The sequence below is a fragment of the Rhinatrema bivittatum genome, chromosome 5, assembly GCF_901001135.1.
Source record: "Rhinatrema bivittatum chromosome 5, aRhiBiv1.1, whole genome shotgun sequence".
Lineage (NCBI taxonomy): Eukaryota > Metazoa > Chordata > Amphibia > Gymnophiona > Rhinatrematidae > Rhinatrema > Rhinatrema bivittatum.
The window spans coordinates 344,431,165-344,457,306 of record NC_042619.1 but is presented as its reverse complement, the minus strand read 5'-3'; the positions used below and the strand labels follow the sequence as shown (position 1 = coordinate 344,457,306).

At 40.9% G+C, this 26,142-nt stretch overlaps 2 protein-coding genes across 7 annotated transcripts in view; one reads left to right on the top strand and one right to left on the bottom strand.

The window, feature by feature from the left end:
* UBAC2 (UBA domain containing 2) overlaps positions 1-26,142 on the bottom strand; it is a 377,581-nt gene that overhangs the window by 209,473 nt on the left and 141,966 nt on the right. The window lies entirely within an intron of this gene.
* Positions 677-26,142, top strand: part of GPR183 (G protein-coupled receptor 183) — a 37,636-nt gene continuing 12,170 nt past the window's right edge. The window contains exon 1 of the mRNA XM_029604492.1: positions 677-791. Within this exon, the coding sequence (XP_029460352.1) occupies positions 736-791 (56 nt within the window). The 5' untranslated portion in view covers positions 677-735. The remainder of the gene's footprint in view (positions 792-26,142) is intronic.

The window sequence follows — 26,142 nt, the reverse complement described above, 5'->3', positions numbered from 1 at the left end:
GGGTAAGTCAGACCTGATCCAATAGCGGGTCTAAAATTAGCTGGGTAAGACTTGTCCTGTTAACCTGCCATTTCTTTAGAGATATTCAGCAGCACAGCCGTGCTGTAAGTCAGCCGGATAAGTCTTGTCTGGCTAACTTACGTAGATGCTGATCTCTGAATATCTACCTCCAGGAGAAGAGAACTTAGACATGAGATTAGAGCAGTCTACAGTTTCAAAGGCTGCTGAGAGAGAAAGATGAGGAGTTAGGAAAGAGGGCTGAGACAAGAGATGAAGTACTGGGTCAAATGTAGCGGGAGAGTTTCATTTACGGAAAGGAGACTGACAGGCCTAAAGAGAAGATGTACGAAAAAGAAAAGCTTGAATTTAATGCACAGTACCCTCAAGGACTTTAGTAAAGAATAGAAATAATAGAACTAGATACAAAAAGAGCTGGGATCCAGGGGAGGTTTAAGAACATGGGGGAACAGATGTAGGAAAGAAGGAAAACAGAGGACTGTGAAGAGGTGAAGTGTCAAGAATATAAGGAAGAAAATTTCAATTCAAAAAACAAGCCAAACATTGAAAAGCATGTAGGTGCTTTCACTTCCCATAACACTGTGGGCGGAGCGCGAGTGCCAGAATACGGAGAAATGCTTTTAACCACAAGGAAACAAAGATGATGCCACTTCATAAAAAGAAGGTCAGCTGAAATGTAGTCTCTTGAAAAGCAATGCGCCAAAGGATCTTTTATTCATGTTGCTTGGAAAGGAGTGCTGCATAACACCGGACCCAGACACTTCAGCTCTTAGGTAAGAATTAAAACCAACGAGTCAGAGGTGCAAAGGGCTTCCTCTCACTTTATGGCAAAGGGAAGGTTTCCTACGTAGATCAGATCTTGTGCTTTGGATTGCTTTCTGCCTAAGAAGTTTGTGAGCTTAAATGATCCAACTTGCAAATTACAATACATCCCTGGAACGATGATTTTGCTTAAGTTAGAAAACCATTTCTCCTATTGAAAAGAACTATTTAAACTGAAATGCAATTGCTTAAGCCAGTTCTTCCAAGGATGGTAGTGTGTTTGATAAATGTGTTTATGCACAGGTGTAGACCATTCTTGCACAACTATTGGCTATGGATTAATGGTGGACAATAAGAACTACCGTTTGCACTTGTTCAGCTGGAGGTATTATTCCTTGGAGGGAGTTAATAAGCTTCAGTTTTTAGAAAGGTTTCTACAGGCACAGGTTTGTTGGAGGGCACGGGGCATGGTAAACCACACAGCAGTTTCAAAGTCTCAGCCACCACCCTACTTCATGTGGCAAATATCGTGCACACCATAGGAAAATATGGCTCACAGCATCAGCAGAAGAAATCAATGTTTCAAAGCTGAGAAATGAGGCAATGAAGGGGCCACAACCCTTCCTTTCTACACAGTTATAATTATTAGGTTTTTTGTTTTTTACCACTGAGACTCATAAAACCACAAATAGCGTAATCTCTTTAGGTACTGAATGTATAACTGAACATTATCAGACAAAAAAAAAGAATAATTCATCAGATTAAAGAAACTATTTGAGTTTGTACTGCTAAGTAGAATATAATAAAAATAAGCTAAAAGTAAAAGCAATTATTATTTTGATGAGGCTTCTTTTATACACTTTGAACAAACTCTTTCTGGACTATACAGGCAATGACAAGCAGATTATAACAGCACAACAAAAAAAAAAAAAAGCAAGCGAACGTAAGCTTTCAGAACGGTCACTAATTCCCATCCTCGTCCACTATTGAGCTGATGAGCCTTGTGCTCTTTTACAGGCCTAAGGGCTTTCAAATTCTATGTAGGAATGATCCAGCGAATGTCAGCGCTTAAGCAAAAGGATAACATGAAAAAAGAAAGGTAATTCTACCTTTAAACTATACAGGTGCTATGTTAATCGACAGGTGAAGTGCTCCTTAAGCCAGTGAAACAACAAGAGTACACAGAGTCTCCTTAGTCTGTTCAGGAAGCTGCCCTATCAAAACCGTAGCATAAGGGTCTGGGAGAAATTATTTTGCTTTCATTTACCTAGGGAAACTCATTTTCCTGCTTTTGAGTTTTCTTTTCTTAGTGACCTGGATTAGTGACTGCAAATTATTATTGAAACATCACCCATTCTTTTGCCTGTGGGAGATCCTGTAAACGTGTGGAAATCAGACCCTTTCAGAATTATATATTTAGACAGCTAAAGTAGGCATAGTTTGAATTTGTCTTGGAAGAAGATCGCTTGCGCATGCTGATTTAGTTCCCAGCTCTGTTCTTTCTTTCTTGTTGAATTTTCTTCTTTTCTATTTTTAATCTTAAGGAAACGTATGTACATTTTTATGAGCAATTTCCAAGAACCGATCACATATTTTTCACTGCACCCAAGACAGGCATTCAGTTTGTCACATCACTTAGAGTCAAAGTAATTTTTGAATCATAGGATACTATCCCAGTCATAGTAAGAAACACTTCTGTAGTCATGCACATTTTTTCTGTGGTGAGATGGCCAAGTAGCAAGAATTTTATACCAAAATGCCTAAACTGCACCAATTTTTTCAAATTAACTTATGTGCATACATTTGCTTTGAAAATGATACAAAATAATGCACGCAAACTACACAAGTTGCACCTGCTCTTTGCAGCTATAATTTGTATGGGTTAATTTACATGCTCTTTTTAAAAGCAAAAGTATGAACATAAATCCGAAACCTGCGCCCCTGCAATACCTATTCTTTGTGTGCATAAAAGTGTGCGTGAGATCGGGTTTTGTGCATATTCTGTGCACAAACCCCATGCAGTTTTAAAAGGAGGCATCTATTCATATAAACTTTTGTTTATGCGTGTAAATGCCTTTGAAAATCACCCCTGAAGTGACTTCTATTCTTGCTTACTAAAGAATATTACCAGGGCTGTCTTTGTAGCTAGGCCACAGTGCTGTGAAAGTGTCACAGAAGACTCTTGGTCAAATCTCCTGATCAGTAGGGTTTGGATCCTCCACAGATACCACGTGCCACAGTCTAAAGGGGGGAGGGAAGGTGCCTGCTACCACCATGGTAATCCCTGCCAGTTGTGTGGCAGTGCCAGAGTTAAGTCTCAGCCAACAAGGGTACCCGGGCATGCCATCAGCAATGGGGAGGAGATCTGTAAAGGTTAGAAAACTGGGATAATAAAGACACGGAAAAAATAAAGCTGCTCATCTCTCATTGGTTTTAAAATTATTCTTATTATTTAAGTTTTTTTACCCATGAAGAATGTATTTTTTTATTAAAAGGATACCCTGTGTTTTTTGCTTTATGACCAGTATCTTCTATATTTTGGAAAATCTTTATACTACAGGTGCTTGAACATGATAATAAGTTAAAACAATGATGATAATGATGAATTTTGAGCCTCATGGTAAATAAGTGTGGAAGGGAGAGTCCCCTTTCCATACACTAAACCGTTTCCATTTACTGGTAATACTTTCCTATAAGGATGAAAAAGAAGAAATTATAGGGGATTTTAAGCTCATTCAAGTGAAGTTTCAAATATATTTCAAAAAAGATTCTCTAATGAAGTGCCACATAGCATGATGCTTGAAATGCAGACACTGGAAAATATAGCATTTTATAAATGATTATTGAGCCTTTCAAAATTAACTGATAAGGGAGGATTCTGCTGACATGCAACCACCTAATTTTGAGGACCTATCATAAAGAGCTTAATAGAAAACATTCAAATTAAACTTCTGATTAATCTAGCTGTGTCGCCGCATCTTTAAAAACATATAGTTGTTATGGAGAAGGTACAGAGAAGGGCGACCAAAATGTTAAAGGGGATGGAACAGCTCCCCTATGAGGAAAGACTAAAGAGGTTAGGACTTTTCAGCTTGGAGAAGAGATGGCTGAGGGGGGATATGATAGAGATGTTTAAAATCATGAGAGGTCTGGAACGGGTAGATGTGAATTGGTTATTTACTCTTTCGGATAGTAGAAAGACTAGGGGGCACTCCATGAAGTTAGCATGTAGCACATTTAAAACTAATCGGAGAAAACTCTTTTTCACTCAGCGCACAATTAAGCTCTGGAATTTATTGCCAGGGGATGTGGTTAGTGCAGGGCTTAAAAAGGTTTGGATAAGTTCCTGGAGGAGAAGTCCATTAACTGCTATTAATCAAGTTAACTTAGGGAATAACCACTATTATTACTAGCATTAGTAGCATTGGATCTATGAAATGTTTGGGTACTTGCCATGTACTTGTAGCCTGAATTGGCCACTATTGGAAACAGGATGCTAGGCTTGATGGACCCTCGGTTTGACCCAGTATGGTAACTACTTTTGTTCTTATGGGGGAAAACCTACCACGCACAAAGGGAGTGATTTTGTAACATCCTATCTATGAAAGTCAGCAAATATGCATATAAGATACACCAAATTTCCAAGCAAACTTATGCATATATATTCACTTTGAAAACTGTCCCACCTAAACCACCATCACACTTCCTAATTTGTGCACCTAAGTCCAAGCCCCCTCATCAACTCCACCCCCGGGAATGCCTCTCCTCAGTCCAGGTAAACTTACACACGTCCATGACATGTGCGTGAGATGGTAATTTTACAATGAACAATTTGTGCAGATAAAGCACTGATTTTTAAGTTTTAAAAAGTATGTGTGAAATCAGGCTATGCACAAGTGCCTCAGGCAAGAAACAAGGCATTTACGCTTGTAAAACTGTGTTTTCTGCATATAAATGGCTGAATATTACCACCTATTGATTTATCTGGTTTAGGTTTTAGATGGCAGGTTTGTAGGACAGGACATAATTATCAGTGGAAAAGAATCAAATCTTTACAAAAAAGTTTAACTATTCAAGGCCAAGGAAGATGTCTGCTAAAAGAAAAAAAGAGGGGAAAATCCTCTTTAGAATATAACCCAGGATTCCTTCTAGATTGTGATACTTTCTGAACCTTTGCGGGAACCATCCAAGGATGTTATAATACAGCACGCGAGCTTTTGAAACCACAGGTGTGCTTCCAAACCTTAGGACAGTGGCGGGATGGTCTCACTCCACAAATAAAACGTGTGAGATAAATCTGCAAAGACTGCTTCTTCAATGTAGACAAATTAAAACTCACTGGGGATATCTGAAAATCTGTGGGGTTACTAGGACAATTTAGGGAGCACTGTCCCAGGGCAGCGATAAGGGCTTTTTGCGCAAAAAGTCCCATAAAAGGCCAAAATATCGAGAATCACCAGCTTAGGGGCCGATGCAGTACAGTGTGCTCAGCCGAGCAAAAATGTATAACCCGCACTCGGACGCAGGTTAAATAGGCACTAATCCACCCCCTAATGCAATAGGGGGATTAGCGTCTAACCCCCGTCCAACACGGAGTGAATGCAACAGCGCTCATCACATGCAAATGCACATTACTCATTCACTTTAATGCAAAAAAAATGTGCTCTCAGATATTAACGCCTGCCTGGAGCGCGACCCCCTAATTTGAGTATAGCATGGCGCCCTTTTCAGCGCCTGCTTTCCGCGCATTTTATTGCCTCGGCCCCTTAGTGAGCAGCTACACCGCTGGAACATATCTCAGTCTCAGGTGCAATTTGTACCTTTTGTGTGCCTGTAAAATTGGTCATGAATGCTCTCACAGCTTAGGTGCAGCATCACTATCCTAGTGCAACTGAATGCAAGAGGAGGGAGAAACAAATGTCTAGTACTGTAGGATAAAGCTTGGCTTACTAAGATTAATAGAAAATTGAGTGCTGCTTGAACTAGAATTATATTTACATCAAACAGGTTCTAGTGGATTTTACCATTAGAAAATGCAGAATTTAGTTCTGGCTGAAAAATATCAAGGCTTGGAAATAATAAGCAGAAATGGCAGGAATATATTGGAGAAGGGGGTTTTTTTTCCCTGTACCTGTTAAAGTTGGAGCTTGATTTACTTTTTTTCCCCATAGACATAGAATGGGGGAAAAAAACCACCTAAGTAAATTAGGCCCTAAGGGAAGTTAAGACAGAATGTTTTAAACAATGCAGTCACCAAATATATTTTGTTTTGCCATTATAATATATATTAGAAAGAAAGGAAGAAAAACCATTTAAGCTGTACTGAGAGTTTAAACCAAATACCTAAAGCCCAGTTCTCTCGAAGTTCTTTACTTCCCAAGACAGCATTACTCAATAGCTTCAGGACATCCTCTAAACAACAGTAACAAAGTATATACGGTAACACCGAAATGTAACAGCAAACAAGGACCTTTACAGCCATCTACTCTGCTGCAATGCCACAGAATCCAGTTGATCATTGGCTTTCTTCTTGCTGCTTCCCAACTAAATATTCTCCGCACTTATCCCATGCTTTTTTTGAATTCAGTTACTAATTTTTCCTTCACTATCTCCACGCGTCTACCACCCCTTCCATGAAAAGATATTTTCTGAAATTGCTCCTCGTCTATGCCCCATGATCCACCCCTAAGCTTCATGTGCCAACCTGCCTATATCCTCTGAGGTATGTCCTCCAGAGCCAAATACAATATTCAAAGCGAGGGCTCACCAACGACCCAAACAAAGCCATTATCAGATCTTTTAATCTGCTGGTGTTACCTTTCTCTAGGCAGCCTAGCATCCTTTTGCCCTTATCATACTGTTTTGCTATCCTGAAAACATCGGACATGAACAACCCAAAATCTTTTGTCCTGGTTGGTTCACAACCCCTACTCTGCATCCCAAATGCATAATTCTTAACTTTCTTGCACTGAAACTTATTGGCCAAGCACTCGCCCATTCTATGAGCGTTCTTAGATCACTTCTCATGTTGTCCAAGACCCCAGCAGATGTTTACCCAAATAAACCATGGCTTAGGAAATTGCATTTCCCTTCTATGCACCCAAAGAGCTTCAGTCTTATTTGGATTTAGTTTCAGGTTCTTCTGAAACATCCACAGTGAAATAGCTGTATGACAATGCTGCAAACATTCAGTTGCTACAAGTCGATATAAATCTGTATATCAACTGCATAAAAAAAATAATTCTAAATTGCTGGATCACTTTTATTAAAGGCTACAGATAACTATTAAAAAGAAGGGGAGACAGAAATTATCCCTGTATCATACCACAAAATACTGGATTTAAAGATTAAATTTTGCCATCTTTCACTACAAATTGAGTTTGATTGGAAAGAAAGGGAAAAAAAACACTCCAGTGATTCAATTCTAACTCCAGCATTGAACGTGCAATCTACTTAGATCTAACAATACTGAAATGACACTTGATCTACTAATCAAAATCTGGTGGAGATCACCAGTATAGATTCACTGCCAAGAAAGTGTTTAAACCCAGCCTAAAGATAATCTAACAACAGTTAATCGGTTGTTGACTCAGAGTACAAAGACTAGAGGACACAAAATGAAGTTTTGTGTCCCCTAGTCTGGAATTCATTGTGTCCCACATCCTCTGGAATTCATTGCCAGAGGATGTGGTGAAAGCTATTAGTGTAGCTGTGTTTAAAAAAGGTTCCTGGAGGAAAACTCCATAAACCATTATGAAGGTGGAGTTGCAGAAATCCACTGCTTATCCCTGGGATCCTGCCAGGTACTTGCGACCTGGATTGGCCACTGTTGAAAATAGGACACTGGGCTTGATGGACCTTCGGTCTCACCAGGTACAGCAAATCTTATGTACTTACGCATTGATTCTGAACATCTTGAAGTTGCACCAATGTTGCTTTATCAAAACTAAGGTTAAAAGGGTACATTTGCAACTAGATGAACATTTTGTAGCTGAGTGTCTATAAGAACTTTTTGGGTTTGTTTTTTTTAAAAGATGTAATAAAAGCCCTTTTCAAGGATATAGGGAGTCAGAATTCTCTTGAAGTATTTATAATAAACTTGATATATATCATAAAACACTCATTTCCTGAAATAATCAGGTGAGATGGGTAGAAGTCCAACCAAGACACAATAGGATTCAGTGTCTTGGTTGGACAGGATCAGCAGATCATGAGTTTTAACTAAACTCACTTCTGCCAATATTGATAAAACATAGTCATAAGCTTCAATCTCAACTTTTAACACAATACTGGACACTGAGAGCTTCTACCCTATCTCCTTCCCCAATTTTATCAGGAAAAAAACCTGGCAAATCCATTACAGCTTAAGCAAAACCAAGACTTAAGGAGCAATGTAACATTCTCAAGCAGTGGCTTTTTTAAAACACTCCCATTCCTATCAAATTCTGCTCCCAGGATTTAAGGATCAAGATTGACTCCTCTCTATCTTTCCATCCCAAGACTCAATTGATGTCCATACTTGCTTTTTCAAATTATGCTTATCACACTCATTAAAACTTTCTTTAGTAAGCTTAACAGGCATGCCAATGTCTGAGTGATTCACATGGCCTTCTCTAGGAGAGGATGTTATCATACCTTTTTTCCTTGTATCGAGAAACATTCTTAATTGTTCCGGGGCAAAAAATATGAAAACATCTTTATTATATGTTACCACGCATTTGCACGGATATCTTAAAAGAAACTTAGCCCCAATTATGTTTGCTTCCTGCCTCATCGATAAAAAGGCTTTCCTCCTCTCCTGTGTTATTTTTGATAAATCAGGAAAAATTTGGACACGTTGTCCCAGAAAATGTTCTCCCATATGCTGAAAGTAGTGTCTCATTAACAGACTTACATCAGTTTCAATGACTAAGGAAACTGATAAGTGAGACGCTCTCTCACTTATTTCTAATGAGGACTCTCATTAGAAACATCCAATTGAGGCTGTTTTTACGTCCCACCTCTATTGGAGCAACCAGAGGGAGCTGGTTGCTTCAGGGCCAGTTTGGTGATTTCTTTCATCACTAGGTTCCCCTGCAGCTCTCCTTGATCTTCCATCGAAATCCCTCTCACCACTTCCTCAATTAGAGGTAACTCACCACCTCTCTCGGGATCCATCGACACTCTAGCTGAGCTCCTGGGAGGTCGAAGTCTCCAGACGCCATTGTAGGTTTTGGGCTCTCCTTCTCCACTGCTGCTCCCTCTCCCTTGACCACGTTATACCTCGGTTCCGCTTCTCTCGGCATCAGCACGGGGAGATATTGCAGCCCAGGCGCCACCGGACTCCTCAGATCTGGTGGCTTAAAGATGTCTCCCCGGGGGGGGGGGGGGGGATAGGGGTTCTTAGGGGTGGGGGGGGTAGGCCGGCAGAGGATAGCCCCGGTTGTCCTTACGTCCCCACTTCATAATCTTGACAAACCTACATATGGGACGAGTAGGGATGAGATGAGGGTTGACTCTTCTGCAGACAGACAGGTGATTCTTATGTTGGGGTTTGTTTATTCCTTCCTTTTCTTTCCACTGATGTGCTCTACTTAGACTAATTATGTAGTGCAAAGGTAATTTATTTTATCTGTATTTGTTCATTGTCACGGAAAAGGACTGCCGGCACATATTAGTGGCGGATTATACGATGTTCTGGCTGTAATTATCATTCTTTCCATGTATTGTTTGCCATGTCTATGATGTTTGAAAAAATGCAATAAACATATTATACAAAAAAAAAAAAGATGTCTCCCCCGATGCCAGCACCGCTCCCATCAGCGTTCCATCAGCGGGGTTAGCACCCCCAATTGGGTAAATTGCAGTCAGTTCGGGGATCGTTTGCTGGCCGGGCATGGTCGAGGGTATTGAGAGGTAGACCCTCGCTCTGCCTTTTCTTTTAGGAGTCATCTCGTCTAGCGGTGGAATCAAAGTCACAGAGAGAGAAAGAACAGACAGCTTCGTTCTGCCATTACACACCCATCGCCATCTTGACTCCTCCCCCAGATCCTTCATCCTGTACAAATTTTTTATTCCCAGTATGGTACCTGGAGAAATTCCTTCAGGACATTTTAAACATTTTTTTCAGGATTAGATGATGCAAAATATGTTGATTTTAAATTGTAACAAAACAAATATTCTTTGGGTTGTTAAGACACCTAATGAATCTTTATCCAATGTTGAAGCTCGGCACTTGGGGGATAATGCTGGATTCCTCATTAACTCTAAATGTTCAAATTAATAAAGTTGCCAGGGTAGCTGGCTATTGTTATCCTCAGAAGATTTTAGACTTGCAGTACAGGCTCTTGTGCTCAGCCATCTAGATTATTGTAAATGCCATATACTTAGGTTTACCAGTTAGTTTACTCAAGGTATTACAGCTATTTTATTTGATTTATATTTTGCTTTTCAGCACTTCAAAGTGGATTACATTCAGGTACTGTAAGTATTGCCCTATCCCCAGAAAGCTTATAATCTAAGGGCCAGCTTGATTAAGGCTTTTCTCCTATTTTGTGTCTCAGGGAAAACCCTTAGTCAATCAGGCAATGGAGGGTAAAGTGACTTTCCCAAAGTCACAAGGAGCGGCAGTAGTATTTGAATCCAGGTTTCCCTGGTTCGCAGCCCACTCTTCTAACCACTAGGCTACTCCTCCACTCCAGAATGCAGTAGTCAGACAAACCTGATTTAATTTTTTGACTGGGTGACTAGAGAAATGGATCAAATAAGGGCATTCTATGTGATTTATTTGGATTTCAGCAAAGCTATTGATACGATCCGCACAGGATGCTCGTGAATAATTAAAAAATAATAAAAATTTGGTGGAGTGGATTACAAACTGATTGACTGACAGGGGACAATGTATAATGGTTAATGGAAGCTATTCTAAAGGAGAGATTGGTGTTGAGTGGAGTGCAACGGGGATCGGTTTTGGGACCAGAAAGGATAAAAGGTAAAGTTTGTCTATTTGCAGATGATACTAACGTTCGTCGGTATATAAAAGTTACTAAATAAATAAATAAATACTAAGATCTGCAACAGAGTGGACACCCCTGAAGGAGTAGAGAGAATAAAAAGTGATTTAAGAAAACTTGATCTTATTTATTATTTAAAAATGTTATATTCTGCTTATAACAATAATATGTGCTAAGTGTATTACAGTACAGTACATGATTGAAGATTTGGCAGTTGGGATTCAATGCCAAGAAGTGCAGACATGTATCTGGGCTGCAGTAATCCAAAACAATGGTGTGTGATAAGGAGTGAAAGAAATGTGCACATATTAGGAGAAGGACCTAGGAGTGATACTGTCTGGCGAAGCAACGTGACTAGGCGATAGCTAAAGCCAGAAAACTTCTGGGCTGCATAGAGAGAAAAATAACCAGCAAGAAAAAAGAAGTTGATAATGCCCTTGTACAGTTCCTTGGTGAGGCCTCACCTGGAGTACTGTGTTCAGTTGTGGCGCCTGTATCTCAAAAAGAATAAGGACAAATCGGAGGCGGTCCAGAGAAGGGCAACCAAAATGTTGTGGGGTCTGTATTGGAAGATTTATGAGGAGAGGCTGAAGGATCTGAATATGTACATCCTGGAGGAGAGGAGGTGCAAGGAAGATAGGATACAGACCTTCAGATACCTGAAAGGTTGTAAAAATGCACAAACTTTGAACCTTTTCCAATGGAAACTGTAGAACTAGGAGTCATGAAATGAATCTCTGAGGGGAGACTCGGACCCAACATCAGGAAATATTTCTTCACAGAGAGGGTGGTGGATGCCTAGTGATGGTGAGGACGACAACAGAAAAACAAATTCAAAAGGGCATGGGACAAATAGTGTGGTTCCCTAAAAGCTAGAGGTTAGAAATAAAGAAAAGGGAGCATGGGGGTAATCTGCACAGAGAAGCAGTTACTACGTTTAACAGAAGGCACGAGGGATTATTACCCTTAACCAATTAGCCTTGATGCTTTTGACAAAACTGCAGCATTGTTCGCTTCAACGGTGAGGGCAAAAAGGGGACTTGGATTCAGAAGAGAGTCAATGCTGGGCCCCGACTTTTACAGTCCGGGCTACTGATAAGCAGATATGAGGGATAAAGCGCAGGACTGCTTCTACGGCCAAGTCCAGAAGCAAAGCACGTTCAAGCAGCAGTGTCTGAATTATCATGAAGGCTGCTCAGCCAGTAAAAATGTTGCTAGCAGTAATTTTGTTATGGGATTGACAGTTGCTTGGTTTTTATTGCAAATATTACTGCCCTTAACATAAGGCTTGGGGGTGACTGAGCAGCAGTTACTACCATAAAAAACTTGCTGGGCAGACAGTATGGACCATTTGTTTTTTTCTGCCGCCGTTACTATGTTGCTATGAGAATTATCTTTGGATTATGATGAGGAGTAAGCCTGTAAGCTTTTCTGAATAAAAGTAATTGGTTACTGATTGCACTGGTGCACTATTATTCATAAAGCTCTGCACATTGATTCGCATTGTTTGGGAGATAACATTGTATGATATACACCTCCTTGCTCCCTTCTTTCTTCTCAGTTATTATTATAAATACCATCACTATACAATTATCTTCAAAGGACTAGGTCGAGGGCATTTTCAATTGCTGCTCCAGGTATATCAAATGCTTTACTTCTGTGCCTTCGTCAGGAGCAGGATTAAACTTTGCAAATTAGAAAAAGCTGATCTATTTATGCAGGCCTTTGCAAGAGGGGGGTAAGGACAGCAGTATAAGATGTATTCAACACTTATTTTATCCTGTTTTTATGTTTGAATGTTTTGTTATTTTGTTTTATGTAGTTTGTTTTATTTATTTATAATTATTTATAGCCCGAGTCCTCCAAAATGTTTGAAGTGGGTTACATGTTCACATACACAATAATACCAGCAGCGCATGGTTCAGAGGGAGGTATCTTCAAAGGATACTAATGATGCATTAGAATTAGGGCATCCCGACAGTGAGGTTCCATTAATAAGAAAAGTAGTCCAAGTGCCTGTAACTAAAAACTCACCTGAGCTAAAAAATTCTAACATCCCTGTCAATTAAAAAGCAGAATGAAAATACAAACAAAAAACAAACTTTGAAATGTTTGTATGCTAAGAAGTCTAAGAATGTTTGTATGCCAGAAGTCTAAGAAGTAAGATGGGAGAATTAGAATGTATAGCAGTAAATGATAACATAGACTTAATTGGCATCTCAGAGACATGATGGAAAGAGGATAACCAATGGGACAGTGCTATACCAGGGTACAAATTATATCGCAATGACAAAGAGGAGCACGCGGGAGGCGGTGTGGCGCTTTATGTCCGGGATGACATAGAGTCCAACAGGATAAACATCCTGCATGAGACTAAATGCACAATTGAATCTTTATGGGTAGAAATCCCTTGTGTGTCGGGGAAGACTACAGTGATAGGAGTATACTACCGTCCACCTGGTCAAGATGGTGAGACTGACAGTGAAATGCTAAGAGAAATTAGGGAAGCTAACCAAATTGGTAGTGCAGTAATAATGGGAGACTTCAATTACCAGAAATCAGCAGAAGCGACCTTGCACATAAGCAAGCACTCACATCAACATAGTGCAAGAACAAAGATACAGTTCCATCCAAACTTCACAATTATTTTTATTGTAAGTTCAGGTATTTGTAATGCATTTAAGTGAGGCAACTCCAATGAAGTGAACATAAAAAATACTTGTAAAGTCCCCCGACGCGGTCCGCGTTTCGGGTGAGCTGCATCAGGAGGGACCACAGCAAAATATTATGTCTTTAAAGTTGACATCAGGAGCGCTCCTGATGTCAACTTTAAAGACATAATATTTTGCTGTGGTCCCTCCTGATGCAGCTCACCCGAAACGCGGACCGCGTCGGGGGACTTTACAAGTATTTTTTATGTTCACTTCATTGGAGTTGCCTCACTTAAATGCATTACAAATACCTGAACTTACAATAAAAATAATTGTGAAGTTTGGATGGAACTGTATCTTTGTTCTTGCACTATGTTGATGTGAAGACTTCAATTACCCCAATATTGACTGGGTAAATGTATCATCGGTACATGCTAGAGATATAAAGTTCCTGGATGGAATAAATGACATTTTTATGGAGCAATTGGTTTAAAAACCGACAAGAGAGGGAGCAATTTTAGATCTAATTCTCAGTGGAGCACAGGATTTGATGAGAGAGGTAACGGTGGTGGGGTCGCTTGGCAATAGTCATCATAATATGATCAAATTTGATTTAATGACTGGAAAAGGAACAGTGTGCAAATCCAAGGCTCTCGTGCTAAACTTTCAAAAGGGAAACTTTGATAAAATGAGAAAAATTGTTAGAAAAAAACTGAAAGGAGCAGCTACAAAGGTAAAAAGTGACCAAGAGGCATGGTCAATGTTAAAAAAATACCATCCTAGAAGCACAGTCCAGATGTATTCCACACATCAAGAAAGGTGGAAAGAAGGCAAAACGATTACCGGCATGGTTAGAACGGAAGGTGAAAGAAGCTATTTTAGCCAAAAGAGCTTCATTCAAAAATTGGAAGAAGGATCCAACAGAAGAAAATAGGATAATGCATAAGCGTTGGCAAGTTAAATGTAAGACATTGATAAGACAGGCTAAGAGATAATTTGAAAAGAATTTGGCCGTAGAGGCAAAAACTCACAGTAAAAACCTTTTAAAATATATCTGAAGCAGAAAGCCTGTGAGGGAGTCAGTTGGACTGTTAGATGATCAAGGGGTTAAAGGGGCACTTAGAGAAGATAAGGCCATCGTGGAAAGATGAAATGATTTCTTTGCTTCGGTGTTTACTGAAGAGGATGTTGGGGAGGTACTCGTACTGGAGAAGATTTTCATGGGTAATGATTCAGATGGACTGAACCAAATCACGGTGAATCTAGAAGATGTGGTAGGCCTGATTGACAAACTGAAGAGTAGTAAATCACCTGGACCGGATGGTATACACCCCAGAGTTCTGAAGGAACTAAAAAATGAAATTTCAGACCTATTAGTAAAAATTTATAATCTATCATTAAAATCATCCATTCTACCTGAAAACTGGATGATAGCTAATGTAACCCCAATATTTAAAAAGGGATCCAGGGGCGATGTGGGAAACTACAGACCGGTTAGCCTGACTTCAGTGCCAGGAAAAATAGTGGAAAGGTTCTAAATATCAAAATCACAGAACATATAGAAAGATATGGTTTTTAAAGGAACATAGTCAGCATGGCTTTACCCAAGGCAAGTCTTGCCTCACAAATCTGCTCCACTTTTTTTGAAGGAGTTAATAAATATGTGGATAAAGGTGAACCGGTAGATGTAGTGTACTTGGATTTTCAGAAGGCGTTTGACAAAAGTCCTCATGAGAGGCTTCTAGGAAAAGTAATGGGATAGTTGGTGATGTCCTTTCGTGGATTACAAACTGGCTAAAAGACAAGAAACAAATGGACAATTTTCTCAGTGGTAAGGAGGGGGATGGGCAGTGGAGTGCCTAGAGGATCTGTATTGGGACTCTTACTTTTCAATATATTTATAAATGATCTGGAAAGAAATACGACGAGTGAGGTAATCAAATTTGCAGATGATACAAAATTGTTCAGAGTAGTTTTGGTTTTTTTTAATATATTTTTTATTGAGGGGTTGCCAACATGGTACAATACCAAGAAGAAAAAACAGCACAACTAACACAATGTACAGCAACCTCAGTTTTTTAAGAATCTTTTCTCCCATACCCTTTCCCATCCCTTCCCACCCCACCCTACCATAAATCCGAAATATACAGTTGATTCTTAAGATCATAGCCAGTGTGCTCACACCGGGAATCCACAGATTAATAAGCAAAGAACGGACAAACCCTTCACCCCTCACCCAAAAGAGAAAAAGGGGAGAGGGCTAGTAAATAGTGAGTAGAAAGTTCAAGTATTAGCTCAGTTAGTCCCCAAAGGAGCAAGCTTACGAGCATAGTCCGGCATATGATTGTAGAAGGTCAGCCATATCGCCTTAAATAGTAGTTTCTTCCTAGGAGTAAAGTGTCGATACAAAGATCCATACTCTAGATGGTAAAGTTCCATGAGCTTAGCTCTCCACATGGCCTCATTCAGTGGGAAGGCATCTATCCAGCAGGTCAGTATACATTTCTTAGCTATCAGACAAGCTTTAGGAAAAAAAACCCACATTATCATGATTCATACTACAGTCCCCTGAAGCATTGAAATAGTAATTGTATCACTGCAATCTCTCGACCATTTAGATATTAACCTGGAATATATGACATGTGATCAACATATAAAACTTATATAAAGTGGATAAGGTACCCAGATGCGCAGTGAAACAAGTAAACAAATCTCGACAGATAGAATTATCTATTATACCCTCACCCTCTGGCAATAGCCTTTGGCAAATTGCCCTCAAATGACCATATTCACTGGGAAAGACAGTATAAAAATTTTTTTTTTAAATAAATAAAAATAAGAGAAAGTGGTGGGATTGAAAACCTATAATATCCCGGCATTGTGTAAAAGTGTACAGTCTCCCAGTGCGGGGATCAAGCAATCCATTCAATTTCCAGTTAGGGGTCACCTTGAACCCAAGAGTTTTTGGAAGAATGGCTAAAGATTCCGGTGTGGACCCCCCTCACTGGAAAATGAGAAATATGAATAGGCAATTTCAAAAGATTACGGGTAACTTTCCATATATGGCGCACCACTCTAATCAAAGAATATTTTCTATGGGTAGGGAGTAGGGCGTTAGGGGGCCCATGTAGGACTAAGCCTGGATCGAGAGGTGCACAAATATATGTGTCACTAAGTTCCCATCTGTATAATCTGATGTGGCATTACACCAATCTCCCAGAAATCTGAGATTCGCTGCCCAGGAATATATACAAAAGTCCGGCAGCCCATACCTCCCGTATATTTTGGGCGTACATAGAGTAACATAAGAAAGTCTAGCTTTCTTGCCATTCCATAAAAATTCTCTAATCATCTTTTGTAAATGCTCCCGGTCTTTTACTTGAAAGAAGCAAGGCATCATGAGAAATATGTATAGAATTTTTGGGGCTCTCACCATTTTCACCACCGCTATCCTGCCTTGTAGGGACAGTGTGAAAGATTGCCAGCTATGTAATTTTTGTTTTATTTTTTCTATCAATGGGGGAATGTTTAAAAAATACCACTGGCTAGGGTGTTTATGAATCCAAATACCCAAATACTTAATGGAATGTTTAACCCACTTTACTGGGAAATCTGGCCAATCAGTTTGTAGATTATCTAATACATCCAATGCTTCGGTTTTATCCAGATTTAATTTGAGACTCGCTGATATTGCAAAAATATTTGGATAGCTGCCGCTAAGGAACGTTTAGCCTCTGTTAAGAGCAAAAGAATGTCGTCAGCAAATAAGAGGGTTTTAAGTTGTATAGCCCCCACCAAAATACCCTTAACCTCAACTGTCTCTCGCAACCTCTGAACCAGTGGTTCAACGGTAAGAATGAACACTAATGGGGACAAGGGGCACCCTTGCCTTCTTCCCCTAGCGGAAATTCCTCTGACAGTATACCATTAACCATGATTCTGGCCATCAGGTTAGAATAGAGAAGGGTAATATAGTCAAATATTTGCCTCTCAAAGCCCATCCTACCTAATACAGTGGTCAGGAAGGGCCATGCCACTCTATCAAACGCTTTTTCCGCGTCACACGTAACCAATAAGGTTTGAGGGAGAACCTTAATATAGCAAGTTTCCAAGGCCATTAAAATTTTATGGATGTTTACCGTGGAACGGCAGCCATGGACAAAGCCCACGATCTGAGGAAACCAAATAGGGAATTATGGGTTTTAGTCTCATGGCCAATATTTTGGCATATATTTTTATGTCCAAATTCAACAATGAAATCGGTCTGTAAGAGGACGCTAGCGTGGAATCTCTCCCAGGTTTGGGTAATACCACAATTGTGGCCACATGCATTGTAGGTGGCATGGCTCTTTCCCCAGAAATCTGAGCAAATAAGCTGGACATAAGAGGGTCAACTTCCGACCCAAGGGTTTTATAAAAAGTGGCGGTCATACCATCTGGGCCTGGAGCTTTATTCTCCACTAAAGTTTTTATTGCACTCAGTATCTCTTTCTCACTAATCTGTCGGTTAAGAGTCTCTTTCATCTCTCGGGTGAGCACTCCTCTATTGCCCCCTCAACTGTGGGTTCTGCAGAGTACAGCTGGTGATAGTAATCTGAAAATATTTGGGCAATATCTTTGGATTCAGTTTTCAACTGGCCCTGGGGTTTCTTTAAATGAGGAATAAATTTGGAATGTTCCTCAGCTTTTAAAAGGTTGGCCAATAACTTGCCTGCCTTGTTCCCATGATGAAAGAGATTGAATTTGCATCGCCTGAGATATCTAGAAGCTCTGTCATGTAAAAGCGTATTGAGAGCTATGTGATATTCAGATTTAGCAACATCATCACCCAGTTGGTTCACCTTGCGTTTCAGTAACCTGATCCATTTTTCTAAGAAAATTATTTCTGCATCTAATTTATTTTTTTAAAGCTCACATAGTTAATAATATCACCTCTCAGAACTGTTTTCGCCGTTTCCCAGAGAAGAACTGGCCAATCGGCATGTTGACCATTGAACACCATAAATTATTGTCACTTTTTCTGCAAATAGGGGGGAAACTCCGGATCTTTGACCAGATGCCCAGGCAGTCTCCATTGTCCATGCTGTGGGGGTTCCCCATATGAAAGCTCCCCTTGAACCAGGCAGTGATCTGATATAGCCAGGGTTTGGATTGTAGCCTTACGAAATTTGGAAAAAATGGATTCAGAGACCAGGAGATAGTCAAACCTGGAACTCGTGGAGTGTGCCCAGGCCATGTGAGTAAACTCCTTTTCTCTTGGGTGCATCGTGCACCAGAGATCTAACAATTTCAGATGTTGACATAGGAAGATGGGGCCCTTGTTGAGACTGGTCTGGTGGCCTCCCCTGGGCGGGTTGGCGTTCTAATTGTGGATCTATCGCAAAATTTAAGTCCCCCCTCACAATATAACTGGGTAATCCCCCAAGTGTGTTAAATGTGATAAAACTCGTACAAAAAAAGAATGGTCGTACGCATTGGGGGCATAAACAGAGGCTAAAATTATTGGGGAGCCCATCAGTATCCCCACTGCTATAATATATCGGCCTTCAGTATCTACCACAGTCTTTTTAGACTGAAAGGCTACAGATTTATGGAGTAAAATGGCAACAACTCGGCTTTTAGATGTCCTTTCTGCAGAAAATATTTAGGAAATCCCCATCTTCTTTAATTTAAGAACTTCCTTTTCTGGTAAATGGGTTTCCAGCAAAAAAACGATTTGGGCACGTAGCCGAGCCAACCTGGCTAGTACCTTCTCACGTTTCACAGGAGTGCCCAATCCAGCAACGTTCCAGGTCACTACTTCTAACACCATGTCAGATAAAGCTGGTTTATCTGGGCAAAGCAATGGCTCAGCGAACTCTTACCTACAAACAGCCTATGGGAAACAAGTGGAAATCCCTGGAAAGGACGATATTGCAGCATAGCACATACCTGCTCAAATCCAAAAATACAATGATTAACAGGTGGAATCGATCTAGCATAATCTGTTTGTTACCCACCCTTCCCCTCCTCCATTCAACCTCTCCCATCCCCTGAATAAACCTCTGTTTAACCCAAAAACTCTGTACATCGCTGAAAAAAGCAAACTTTAACTCAGGGACCCCTTCCCCTGATAGCACATATTGGCAACATCCCCTGTACAGGGGCTTGGATCACAATGAGGGATGTGTTCGGTCACCACCACACCTCTATGTAAAAAATGTGTTGGTGTCTAACATGAGAACAGAGATAGAGTTCTGGAAAAAGAAGAAAAACTAGCCCAAAGCTAGATCAAGATAACCAAAAAGGCAGCTGCCGCTCAAGATAAGAGCTAACTGCAATACACAGGATTGGTAGGTTTTTTTTTAACAAGCCTTGCACAAAAAAACCCCAAAAACCGGCATCTCGCCTCTTATCAAAACATGCAGGCATTTCGTCCCACGTATTCTGTCCCGGAGCAGGTATCACCATCTGCGCAACAAAGTCTCTCGCTGCAGAAGCCGTGTCAAAAAAGTGGGTCTCTCCCTGGTAGTTGAGCCGTAATTTTGCCGGGTACAACAATGCAAATCTGACCCCTTTAGCCACTAGATCAGAGCAGAGCAATGTAAATTCCCATCTCTGAAGCGAAACCCGGGCAGAGAAGTCTTGGAAAATTAAAATCTTCCGGTTTTCAAACTTAGGGAATAGCCACTGCTATTAATTGCATCAGTAGCATGGGATCTTCTTAGTTTTTGGGTAATTGTCAGGTTCTTATGGCCTGGATTGGCCTCTGTTGGAAACAGCATGCTGGGCTTGATGGACCCTTTGTCTGACCCAGCATGGCAATTTCTTATGTTCTTATGTTCTTAGGAGTTCGCGATGCTTCCGATAGTGTTATAAAACCAATATTTTATGGGCATAGTTGACAAACCTGGCAATTACCACTCTTGGCCTCTGGGCCATCATTTTTGTGACCCATGCGGTGAGCTCTTTCCAATAGGCCCACACTAGGTCCCGGCAAAGACAGCACATTCGTGACTAACCAGGTTTCCAAGGTTGAAAGTAAATCATGTTCCGCAATTGACTCAGAAAAACCCACAAATCGTAGGTTATTGTGACGACTCCGATTTTCTAAGTCATCTATTCTGTCTTCACGGATCGCCGCAGCCTTTTCCATCGCATCCATTTTCTTTTCCAGGGAGCCAACATTATCTTCCAAAAGGCTTACCCGCTCCTCAGCTCGCTCTATACAGTTATCGAGCTCCCCAAGCGCTGAACGAGCCTCTGCAATCTGTTCGGATGTCTGGTGGAGTCGCATGTTTAATGCACCCACCACTGTTTGGGAAATGTTTTCTTCCAGCGAGTCCTCCCGAATAGGTGAAGCAGGAACCGAAGCGGCAGCCATCTTAGGGGCTGTGCTTTTCACCTTGTCCCTGTTTTTCTGCACAATTCAGGAGGCCATAGAGCTCGAATCCCACGCTCTATGCAGAGGAAAACCTGTCCATTCCCTATTCAGAGAGTTTCAGCTCCCAACAGAACCAGAGGAGGGCTAGCAGTATGTCTGAAAGGTGGGTGGTGACCGGAGCTCGATCTGCACTCCACTTATCGGGCCTACCACATCACGTGATCACTTGTTCAGAGTAGTTAAATCACAAGCAGATTGTGATAAATTGCAGGAAGAACTTGTGAGACTGGAAAATCGGGCATCGAAATGGCAGATGAAATGTAATGTGGATAAGTGCAAGGTGAGGCATATAGGGAAAAATAACCCATGCTATAGTTACACAATGTTACGTTCCATATTGTGCTACCACCCAAGAAAGAGATCTAGGCGCATTGTGGATAACACATTGAAATCGCCGGTTCATTATGCTATGGCAGTCAAAAAAGCAAACAGAATGTTAGGAATTATTAGGAAGGGAATGGTGAATAAAACGGAAAATGTCATAATGCCTCTGTATCGCTCCATGGTGAGACTGCACCTTGAATACTGTGTACAATTCTGGTAGCTGCATCTCAAAATAGATATAGTTGCGATGAAGAAGGTACAGAGAAGGGTGACCAAAAGGGGAATGGAACAGCTTCCCTATGAGGAAAGGCTAAAGAGGTTAGGACTTTTCAGCTTGGAGAAAAGATGGCAGAGGTGGGATATGATAGAGGTCTTTAAGACCATGAGAGGTAATTTACTCTTTCAGATAATAGAAGGACTAGGGGGCACTCCATTAAGTTAGCATGTGGCACATTTAAAACTAATCGGAGAAAGTTCTTTTTCACTCAACGCACAATTAAATATTTGAAAAGGGCTCCAGGGGTGATCCGGGAAACTACAGACCAGTTAGCCTGACTTCAATGCCAGGAAAAATAGTGGAATGTGTTCTAAGCATCAAAATCACAGAACATATAGAAAGACATGGTTGAATGGAACAAAGTCAGCATGGCTTTAGCCAAGGCAGGTCTTGCCTCACAAATCTGCTTCATTTTTTTGGAGGAGTTAATAAACATGTGGATAAAGGTGAACCGGTAGATGTAGTGTACTTAGATTTTCAGAAGGCGTTTGACAAAGTTCCTCATGAGAGACTTCTAGGAAAAGTAAAAAGTCATGGGATAGGTGGCGTCCTTTCGTGGATTACAAACTGGCTAAAAGACAGAAAACAGGGAAGGATTAAATGGACAATTTTCTCAGTGGGAGTGGGCAGTGGAGTGCCTCAGGGATCTGTATTGGGACCCTTACTTTTCATTATATTTATAAATGATCTGGAAAGAAATATGACGAGTGAGGTAATCAAATTTGCAGATGATACAAAATTGTTCAGAGTAGTTAAATCACAAGCAGATTGTGATAAATTGCAGGAAAACCTTGTGAGCCTGGAAAATTGGGCATCTAAATGGCAGATGAAATTTAATGTGGATAAGTGCAAGGTGATGCATATAGGGAAAAATAACCCATGCTATAATTACACAATGTTAGGTTCCATATTAGGTGCTAGCACCCAAGAAAGAGATCTAGGTGTCATACTGGATAACACATTGAAATCATCTGTTCAGTGTGCTGCGGCAGTCAAAAAAGCAAACAGAATGTTGGGAATTATTAGGAAGGGAATGGTGAATAAAACGGAAAATGTCATAATGCCTCTGTATCGCTCCATGGTGAGACCCCACCTTGAATACTGTGTACAATTCTGGTCTCCGCATCTCAAAAAAGATATAATTGCGATGGAGAAGGTACAGAGAAGGGCTACCAAAATGATAAGGGGAATGGAACAGCTCCTCTTTGAGGAAAGACTAAAGAGGTTAGGACTTTTCAGCTTGGAGAAGAGACGGCTGAGGGGGTGGGATATGATAGAGGTGTTTAAAATCATGAGAGGTCTAGAACGGGTAGATGTGAATCAGTTATTTAGTCTTTCAGATAATATAAAGACTAGGGGGCAGTCCATGAAGTTAGCATGGGGCACATTTAAAATTAATTGGAGAAAGTTCTTCTTCACTCAACGCACAATTAAACTCTGGAATTTGTTGCCAGAGGATGTGGTTAGTGCAGTTAGTATAGCTGTGTTTAAAAAAGGATTGGATAAGTTCTTGGAGGAGAAGTCCATTACCTGCTATTAATTAAGTTGACTTAGAAAATAGCCACTGCTATTACTAGCAATGGTAACATGGAATACTTAGTTTTTGGGTACTTGCCATGTTCTTATGGCCTGGATTGGCCACTGTTGGAAACCGGATGCTGGGCTTGCTGGATCCTTGGTCTGACCCAGTATGGCATGTTCTTATGTTCTTAAGATGTTCCTGATTGTGAGAGGTAGAGTGTTCCAAAAAACCAGACCAGCAATGGATATTGCACGTCCCCATGTTTCATTTAGGAGAGCGAACTTGGGGGTAGAAATATTTAGCAAATTTTGCTTTGTTTATGAATGTAATAAAATATCACAAACTCGATGACGACTGTCAGGCCAAGGCTCCTTATATACAGCCCTCAGTCTGGGACACACCTAATGCTGGTCCAATAGGGAGTCTCCAGGCAGTGGTGGGTCTCCCTAACGCTGTTTTAGCTTCATAGTTTCTATAGGCTTGATGCTGAGCCCCTGTGACTCCACTGCAAGATCCCCTGGCCTTGAATACCCAAGGCCACAGCTTCAATCCCCACTGCCCATAACAATCAAATCTTATCCTATTAATTGTGAAAAGAGCTGCACAGAAACCTGTGGGGCCCTACATATCACAAAAAACCAGATCTATCATAATCTCAGATTTCATTAATATTATCTCTGCACTCCTTAACATCCAACACTTGAGCTGAACCAAACCCAAGGATATTCTCTATATTACTGCTGCCATCCCCCCATTACTCCCAACTCTACAAGCAGCATTTAACAAAAACTCTGGAGGACAAATAGCTGCCAAATAACCCCATTTTCTTCCTCTAACCAGGTTTCTGTGATACACAAAACATTCTGTTTAGACAAGAAGGCTTTTTCATGGATGATCTGCCATTAAAAGGCTTAACTTGAACCTTAACAAGGGGATGCAATGGCCTTGCCACAACAGGAACAAAATACTCTTCATTTTGGGATACTGCCTTCCTGCAATAAAACCCATCAGAAGCATACTTGTAAGATGCTTGCCCACAAATGATTGAGATAGGAAGCCCTCTCTTTCAATAATCCCAACACATAACTACTTAGTAAACTAAAATCACGATAAAACACGGTGTCCCTAAGAAATTCTCTGAACCCCACAAGGTGGCATGAAGAGACACACAGAGGGGCTCATCCGTTTGGCAATGCCCCCACCTCCCAGCATCATTGATTGGGGTCATCGGGCACAGCAGCAGAAGACGACTCCTTCCATTTCAGAAAGTACCCCTAACAGGCAAGGGGGACCCAAGCAAACCTCACCCCAGCCTAAAAAAGGGTTGGAGGGCTCTCAGATCAGAGGTGGCCGGCAGGGGACGAGGGTGGGAGTCCGAGCGTGGGGATGAGGGGAGTTTCTAGAGAGACAGGGTGAAGATGCTAGAGAGGGATGGCTGGGGATAAAAAAACGATTGAGCGAGGACAGAGTAGGGGGACTGGTGGGGGTCGATAGGTGCAGGGGATGCGGCACACTGCTGACGGCATGCTTGTGAGGATCTGGGGAGATCTGTCATACTGAGCTTTCTTTTTTGTCCTCCATAGACACAGATTGGGAAAATAGCCTTAATACGTCAGATCCTAAAGGAACTGTGGCAAACCTGGAGCCTCAAACCTTAAGAGCCAGCAGCTGATAGGCTCCTGCTCTTCCCCAGCCCTTGGGTCCTCATCTTTGTGGGGGATGACAGGGAGGTTGACAGAGATCTCAGATGCTGGCTATTAAGTTTTTACCCTGGCTCCTAGATCCAAAGAACATTTCTGGAGATCATCCCAGGATGTATCTCATCTGGCCTCATAGCTGCGATTGTTTTTAATTCTGCTCGTTCTCCATGAACCCTCTGGCCCGTAAATATTGTGTCATCTGTAACCCAGTCAACCAGTAGCCCCCCTTATGTTTCTTCTTCAGCAAATACTGAACAGAAGTATTTGCTTGGTGCTTCTGCTTTTCCTTCGTCCCCTTCCACACAGTTCTCTTTTTCTCTGCACTTCCCCCTTTCACTGATTATACCTGAAATACGTCTTTGTCACCTCGCTTTAGCAGCTTAACTCTCTTTTCTTCTGTTCTCATCCTGATTACTTTCCCTGCTTCTTTCAGCTTTGTTACTACTGCTGAAAACATTCGTGTAGCACTGCGCGCGCCATGGAGGAGGCAGTCCTTGCTCACACAGACACTGACGACAGGAGCTGCTTTAGTGAACAGAAGAGTCACAGGAGTGGGTGAGGGTCCAGAGAGGAAATGCAGGCAGGCTCCTTTAGTTCTGCGTGCAAATATGGCTTCTGCAGATCAAATACAGTCACGATGTACGGCCAGAATTTCCTCTGGCTTTTTATAACTTTTTCCCCTTTAGGTGACGGTGGAATCTGTAGTGGATTGAGCAGATATTATTCCCTGTGCAGCACTTTATAAAAGCTCCTCTTACTTTCATTAACATTCCTAAGCTGTACATGTGTTGTCCTCATTATCATCCCTTTCAGGTTATTTATTTATTTATTTTTAGATTTTTATATACCGGTGTTCCTGTATTAAAACACAGATCACATCGGTTTACATTGAAACACAAAATTATGCCAAGAGGCGGTACATATAACAAGGTTATAGAACTTGGAAACAGGGAAAACTAGATTCAAAAATTAACATTGAGAAAATTGTAAAGTCTCTTTGAGTATCCAAATCATAAAATAAGGCGTAATTGTCAAAGTTAAATGTGATCTGCAGAAGGGATTGGAATCAATGTCAAGTAATATAAAAGACATGAATATTGCGATGGTGAGAAAATCTTAATAGCTGGAGGTGAAAAAAAAAATGATCATAGTTCTGGAAAAGCTTGGCTAAAGAGCCAGGTTTTAATTTTCTTTTTGAAGGAAGCGTAGCAGATCTCAAGACGGATGTCTGGCGGGAGCATGTTCCATTGGACGGGTCCTGCTAAAGAAATGGCACGTTTCTGATGTAAGGATATTGTTGAAGGTACATAGAGTGTGCCTTTATAAGCTCCTCTGATAGGTCTAGTTGAAGAGTGAAAACGAAGTTGGGTGCTTAAATGGAGTGGGGATATGTTGTAAATAGATTTATGAATTGCTATGTAAACTTTATAGAGAATCCTTTGCTTAATAGGCAGCCAGTGGAGGAGTTTTAGT